Raw genomic sequence first — 7,809 nt, 5'->3', positions numbered from 1 at the left:
GATCGTTGTTGACTTTAACTATTTGTTAAAAAGCTTGCAAATTCTAGAGGAGTTTGAGCATTGCTTCTCCCAGAGACAGACAATTCACAGTGTCCGAATGCTGAATTTCCAGTTCTGTGCATAAAATCTAATCTTGTAGGAACTGACAGATAAAACAAAGTTTGACGCAAAAGAAGTCATTGTTCACACAGGCTATTATGTTGCAAGAAAATCTCATAGTTTTTCAATACTTCTGTGCAAAAAGAATCACAATCAACCATGAGATAACATGATCCCCAATGAAAACACCAAACCTTAGTCTGTTTCTACAAATACATTTAAATTCCTGCTTCATGCATTGATCTTAATGGTCATGGTGCAACATCAAGGATTATTTTCTGTCCATTAGGGGGATCAGTTTGGTGTAGCTACATCACTTTTGACATCAACTGAGCTTTTGCTAAGAGAATATAAGATTTACAGGAGCTCCTAAATCCTCTCAGCTGATATCTACTGTTGGAGACAGCAGACTAATAGAGGATACTGGCCATTAAAAGCTGGCCAGGGTACAAGACAGTACCGACCAGTAACTGTTGGTTCAGTGTAAGCTAATAGCTATCGTGAGACTGCTTTTACACCTTAGCAGCTTATAGTCGAGAGCTGCTGGTAGTTAGTGGTTGAAAAACCCTTTAGGTAGCAACTTCTAACCAACAGCAAACCGGTAAGAAGTCTTTGAGAGAGAGAGAGTTTAACTGATATCTACTGACAATTATTGGCCTGCAACCAATTGCCGGCCCATAACTTAATTCGATCAGTTAAACTTAGCCGCTGCTGGTCCGGGTCGGGCAGGCCTGGCTGTGCCTGAAGTGCATGATGTGTACAGCTGTCTGATGCCACCAGTAAAACATCACCACCACCAGTATGTGCCACACCTGGTGGCTGGCACCCAGGTAGTTCAGCTGGCCTGGGAGAGGAGAGGAAGAAAATGCTCTAAATTTGGAACATGTTGGTTTTGTTAATCCTCAAACTACAATGAAACTGTATCTGCAGATGAAGATCAAGTGATATGATGGAAAGCTACAAAAGGTACACAGAGACTTTTTAAATAATTACATTACAGTTATAGAACATTTTAATGTGAGGGACAAGACCTAAAAATGACTATCCTACTTAGTACCTTAATTATACTTCAAGTATCTTTAAGTTTAAGTCAGTATACTGACCACTGACACATAATGGTGTGTTCTTTATCATTTCTAGTCTTCTTGCAGTACTGTGTAGGGATGAAATGATACTGGGTTTACAATATGATTTTTTTCCTTCACATTTTGATATTGAAGACAAATTATGACTGAAAAAGAAAAAAACATAGTTTCTTTATCAAACTATAGAATCTTTTGTCATTTCTGAGGTACGGTATGAACTTTAAACACGAATGCTGACACCACAAAATACAACTGACACTTACATTTTCACTTTGTTTACTAATAGTCACTTAGTCAATAACTATTTCCTTCTTTTTCTGTTCACCAAAAGTCTCAATGAATTTAACACTTCTCCCCCCTTCAGGCCTGAACACACACAGAGGCAGAGGAGAAAGACTCACCAGGGAAATAGCGTTCAGGGATCTTGGTGACGTAGAACAGGAAGGCAGACCCAGCTATCAGGTACATCACTAACACGCGAGGCAGGAACAGCTGCACATACAACAAGACGTTTGTACAGTATGAATAAACATCGCCTTGTTTCATTGATTTTCACTGAATCATTATGAATTACTACATAGTGATAGCCAATCCTCTCACTGAGGGTCTCTCATGCTTATAGGTCTATATATAGGAAGCGTTAATGACTCTTTCGTAACCAGTTAATAACTACTTGTAGTAAGTTTAAAAATGAAAAATGTAAGTGTGCTCTCACTTTGCTTGTTGTTTTACTGTGACAGTATTTCCTGACCTGTACAACATCAGAGGTGAATCCTCCAGTGAGCCAGACCCAGTGGCACGCAGGTATCACACTTATGCCAGCCACACAGCAGAAGATCGTCATCCGTATCCGTCGCCAGTCGTTGCTGAGGTAACGAGGGTGGACCTGAGCGCAGAAGACGGCCAGGATCAGGGACAGCACTGTCAGCAGGTAGATCTGGCGCCAAAACTGCAAGACGGGAGAGTGATCGATTAGTCTAATCGGAGCCGAAGCATTTGTTTCCTTATTAACTGTGATACAAATCACCAACTTGACTGTTCGCACGTACAGCATTGCAGTAGAAAGCGTAAAAGATTCCAGGTACATAACAGCCCAGGATGCCAACAGAGATGCCCGCGTAGTCCAACGCCAGCCAGCGACGGCAGGTCTTCTCTGAGCGATGGCACGAGAACAGGTGATACCCCACAGAGCACAACATGCACACCTGAGAAGAAAACATACAGTACTGTTACAATCTGGGAGATATTGTGATTCTCAATGGAGATTACAGTTTGTTTTTATGAATGTCATGTTTGTTTAGTTTTACCTTTTTTGAAAAAAAAAAAAAAAGTCAACAAAATGTCTTTGCGACCACAATAGAAATAATGCTTTTTAAGGACAATCCACATATTCACAACATCCATGGGCCGAGGAAGGGATTTTAGGAGGAGGATGGGAGGGTAACATATACTACACTATATACTTACTGTAAATGAGAAACATACGGACTTCCAATCGCATTATAAGTTGCTACAAAACCTACAACACAACCGTGCACAGCTCACACAACATCAGCTGCCAACAGGGACGCTGGACTATAGTACCATTACTATTGTAGCTCTTTATAAGACAATACACTGTGCCCCACCTTTACAATAGTTACAGCTATACACAGCTTACACACCTGGGTAGGTAGAGGTGAACTGATTGCACCTGTGGCAGGAAACGTGAACCTACATGAGTCAGTTTGTTATGTCATACAAATATACTGTAACACAGGACGCTGCATACATTATTACTCATATACAGTACGAATACTCGGCTAATGAAGAGCGGAAAAGCGAACAGTAATTACTGTTAAATTACACACATACATTTGTATATCATGTGCACTGTGTTACTGTCAAAACCCTGAATTGTAGGATCACTCTAGTTAAACAGCTTCACATTCAGTTTCATGTCTGACAACACAGTGAACAACAAGGTTTTAGGACTTTCTTTTGACATTAATTCCCCGAACAGACAAAAATCCTAGCTTTTTTTCCCCTCTCTCAGTCTCCACCCAGCCAAATAAGTCTTACCTGGAAGCAGAACAGTCCTATGGCGTAAATGACGTAGTCCTCTCTGTTAGCGCCGGAGGCTGGCAGTACTGAGGAGAGGTCGTTGACCCCCAGAGAGAAGAAGAGCAGGAAACCCAGAAGGTGACTCCAGATATTCACCGTCTCATTGGACAGAATAAAAATACTGCGACAGAAAATAAATGAAACAGAGTCACATAAGTCAAAAAGGTCAGCCTGTATACCAACGAACATGCACCAGTATAACGCTCACATAGCACAAACTCAGTCAAAAAAGGGGAAACATGACTGCAATGAAGTCAAAACTATTTCCAACATGACTCCCACCTCCTCAGGCACAGTTTGGATGGCAGGTGAGCCCTGTAGCCGTCTGTGATGTAGGGGTTTTCTTTGAGAAAGAGGGGGATTTGTTCGAAGGTATACAGTCTTATCCTCTGCGGGATGAGCACCGGCCAGTGCTGGTAGCTGCCCAGCTCTATGTAGTGGGCAGTCTTCAGCAGCTTCTGGGGCATCTTCAGCAGCATCTTGACCTCAGCTCCTCTGGCACAAGGCAAGCTGGGAAGGTTAAGACTGAGTTTGAGGAGGAGGAGGATGATACAAAACGCCGGTTAGTTTATATTGGTCAAACCAGTGACAGGATAGAGATTCAAGGGCAGAGAAGCAGTGCTAACGTGGAGCTTTTGTGCCAGTGTTGGTTAACGTCAGTCCACCTGTGTTTACAGCTAGGCTAGCTCGAGCTAACGTTGATATTCACGTTTAGCTACCTACAAAAGCTTTGGTTTTACCACACTGCAGCACAGCCGCACTATGTTGACCCTCTTGTCTCTTTCATTGTGAGATAAAGGTGTTTTAAACAGCAAAACCGACACAATGACAACTGTATGTCAGACCGTTTTTTAGCAGGCTAACGTCAATGCGAGCTAACCTTGACATCAACTGAGTTAGTTAAACTGACTGAAAACAGGTTTATAAAGCTCACCATTAGTGGCAGTCCTCGCCCAGGCAGTTCAGCCATATCCAGGTGGCTATCAAGCTAACACTGAGTTAAAAAAAATCACATTTTAGCAAAAAAAAAGAATAATATCCTCAGCTACTGGATAACATCAAAGAATATCTTCTTCTTTCTTATGTTGATAGTAAACATCAACACGGTACGTTACTGACACCTACTGGTGGGTGTGCAGTACTGCACCTGTAGTTATTTATTTCATTAGAAACATGTCCTGAGCTTCCCTGCAAAATATCTCTTGAATCCTTCATTAAATACATTTTCTCAGAGGCTTACATTTGTATCTTCCCTCTCTATATAAGCATTGCATGTTCTGGAGTGTCTTTTATTGTGGTGGTTTGAGCAGTTCCCAGTAGATCTCCACTAAAGCTGAGATGAAAGTCACACCCCTGGTTTTGGCGACAGTTTGTTTACAATCCAGATTGTTTACTGACAGTATAAGTGATTTTCATTTAATAATACAGACTTGTGACCACACCCTAAACAATTTAATCTGTTTTGCCTTTGATGGAGGAATTGGCTGTGGTCACACAATGTTCATACTCCATCAGCAGTGGTATGAAGTAACACTTTCTCTGTTTTGTTTTCCAGTTGAGCATCACTCCTTTCTGCCATCAGTTCTCTTAGCCAGGAAGAAACAAGACTCCTTCTGGCACAAAGGTATCCATCTCTGACAGGCATCTTTTCCATTTTTAAGTTTAGGTCTTAACATCCAGTTTCCTTTAATTCACACTTTAAGTATCTTTAAGGTTGGAAAAACTATTTTATTCTTCGTTGTCTTGTTATACATAATATTCATTATTAAGTTTTTCCGAGATCATCGGCAAGACAGTTGGATTGAAAAGGCTAAACTAACTTTATTAGACTGCATCTTACATCTACATTTTAGACATTTTGTGCACAGAGAGTATCTTCTTTAAAACTAGAGCCTGACCGATATATATGTCTGCTATAGCACACTTGTTGGCATGTATCAGCATCGCCATATATGTTAGATAGATACATACAAAACATACATTACATACATTAGACATACATTAAAATAAAATTTAAAATAAAATGTACTTATAACACAGTAGCTACAGTAAACAGTGCAAAACAGTAAGCAGTGCAAATACAGGTAGAAATTGTCCATTNNATCCCGAGGGAAATTCAAGTATCCAGTAGCATACAAAACATATATTACATACATTAGACATACATTAAAATAAAATTTAAAATAAAATTTTAGAGGAGGGAGTGACGGTAGAGCAGGGAGGGAGTTGAGTTGAGTCTCCTGACAGCCTGGTGAAAGAAGACTGTCCTTCAGCCTGCTGGTTTTGTGCTCGCGCAGTCTCCTCCCCGACGGGGCGCAGGCGAAGAGCTGTGGAGATGGGCTTGGGTGGGTCACCTGCCAATCTGGATGGCTGATGCTAGTGAGACGGGTTTTGTTATTAAATGTCCAGAAGGTCTCCGGTGTATCCTGGAGTGTCTGTTGGTGTTGTTGTAGGATGGCTGCCTGGTCTGAACGATGCTCCAGTCGGTGGTGGAGAAGCGAGTCGGAGAGTGCCTCTGAAGACCCCTCAGGCCACACGCGTATCTGCTTTGTAGCTGGTTTGGTGACTTTAACCAGCGGCCTGTATGCTGGCATTAGCATAACAGTGGTGTGGTCTGAGGCCCCGAGGTGGGGGAGGGGACGGGCTTTGTAGGCACCTCTGTGTGTGGTGTAGACATTGTCCAGGATATTGTTTCCTCGTGTGGGGAAGTTGATATGTCCATGGAGTTCACGCTCTTGGGGTTGGCGTGGTTGAAATCCCCAGCCAGGATGAGGAAGGCTGTTTGCTGTCCAGTCCAGCTTGTCGTCCAGCTGCAGCCCCAGATATTTATAGGTCCTGACCACCTCCACATCGACCCCCTCGATGGACACGGGTTGGAGATGTGTGTTATCCGATATGGGCCGATATGAAAACTTTTTTCAGTCTATAATGCAAAACAAAATGCTTGTCAGAGTGAAAGAGAAGAAGCAGCTCTCAGCAATGTCAATTAGAAATGTTTTACAATGTTTATTTAAAATGATTTAGCATGTTAAAGAAGTCAGGCCGTACTTGAAACTGCGATTACAACTCTCTTTCCTCTGTTTTCACTCTATGGCTGTTCTGAACATTACTTTTTGTCTTTATTAGAAAAGAGAAGAAAGAGCAACAATTGGAGGGGACATGCAACAACGGGTAGTCCAACTGCACCCCAAAATAAAGCAGTGATCACATAATCCATAACAGCCATCCATGAAACATCCGAGGGGGATCCATAGCTAGCACAAGATTAAACAGACCATTTGCTGACACAATGACTTTGGTATGTTATTATTTGAGTTGTGTTTACTGTCATGACTTCATCTTCTTTAAATGCTGAAATTATACCTTGTGGGAAGCATCAGGCAGTGCAGTTGCATCCCTGCAAACACAATGCAATATATAATTACATACCACAAAAAAACTTCTGGTATGTGTTGGACACCCTGAATTGATGACGTAAATGTAAAGGGTTTGGGACATGGTCATGTTCTGGCGTTGAAGAGAAGAGATACTTGGAGGAATCAAAAAGGCCAGTCTTTTCTCTTGAGACGAAGGAGTACGTTTGATTTCAGCCTTTGGGAAGTTGCATTATGGGTCAGGCAAGGCAGCAAATCATTCTAACATACCATGGGCGTTATGTTAGCCTCTTCAATGCTGCTTTCCATCTGCAATAGATTTACAGGAACATGATGCACTTGTTTATTCTCAAAAGAAAAAAAAATACATCAGGCTCCAGTGCGTTATTGGGAGAGTGATTTATCAGCCAGAGGAAGAGAGAAATGTCCTGTAATAAGCCACTGCTGAACTGTTCATTGGCTGAGGGGCAAATGTTTATTAAATCTGGAAACACGACACCCACTTAATTCAGATTCTAATAAAAAGGGATTCATTGTTTTATCGGAGGATCAGAATGGCTCCCTTCCTTTCTGTTTTAAAATACAGGATTATCTAAGGGTCAGATATTTTCTTTGTTAGTTATATTCAGTAATCAGAACCATCAGTCTGTCATTCTTTGTGCTGCTGTTATCTCTCTCAGTCTCTATTTATGCCAACTGCTCTGCCAACCAGAGGTCAAGTCCAAGATGACGTCTACAACGCAGGAAGATATGTGATTTTGCTTTCAAAATAAAAGCATAATGGAGTCACTCAGTAGATTTAGATAAAATACAATGTTATCACGCATTCCTTATTTTGTTGTACTTACCAACATGACTAACCCATTCATTACATGAAACAACGTTGATTTTTGCATAATAGAAACTCATGTTTACTTTATATTGTTTCTTTGTAGTTTATCAACTTCACTTTATATTTACTTATATAGGTAGTCTCCAGTGATAAAAAACGAATTATATATATATATATATTTGCAATTTACCAGACATTATATCATATAGGATTAGGCTCTATACTAGCATTATTATTATATTTTTTTATTATTTATCTGCATGTTTGTAAGGTATTTAAACTGCTGTTTTAATTTTATTTTGATATATATTTTTAG

The 7,809-nt window shown here is 40.7% G+C and overlaps 1 protein-coding gene across 2 annotated transcripts; it reads right to left on the bottom strand.

The window, feature by feature from the left end:
• Positions 1-6: 6 nt before the first annotated feature.
• Positions 7-4,378, bottom strand: LOC118332837 (progestin and adipoQ receptor family member 3-like). 2 transcript variants are annotated; one of them, XM_035668266.1, is made up of 7 exons: positions 4,222-4,378; positions 3,570-3,812; positions 3,246-3,408; positions 2,234-2,389; positions 1,936-2,133; positions 1,586-1,676; positions 7-943 (listed from the first exon to the last, which is right to left on the bottom strand). In XM_035668266.1, exons 2-7 carry the CDS (start codon positions 3,764-3,766, stop codon positions 801-803), a joined length of 948 nt encoding a protein of 315 aa, XP_035524159.1. In that variant the 5' UTR covers positions 3,767-3,812; positions 4,222-4,378; the 3' UTR covers positions 7-800. The 2 variants fall into 2 exon arrangements, with proteins under 2 accessions (XP_035524159.1, XP_035524160.1); XM_035668267.1 differs by having other exon boundaries at positions 3,570-3,797.
• Between the last annotated feature and the right edge of the window lie 3,431 nt (positions 4,379-7,809).

Source organism: Morone saxatilis, unplaced genomic scaffold (assembly GCF_004916995.1).
Source record: "Morone saxatilis isolate NCDOM2014 unplaced genomic scaffold, NCSU_SB_2.0 Contig21, whole genome shotgun sequence".
In the NCBI taxonomy this organism is placed as follows: domain Eukaryota; kingdom Metazoa; phylum Chordata; class Actinopteri; family Moronidae; genus Morone; species Morone saxatilis.
Note: the sequence above shows the minus strand (reverse complement) of the source record. Positions and strands in the feature narration are given on the sequence as shown.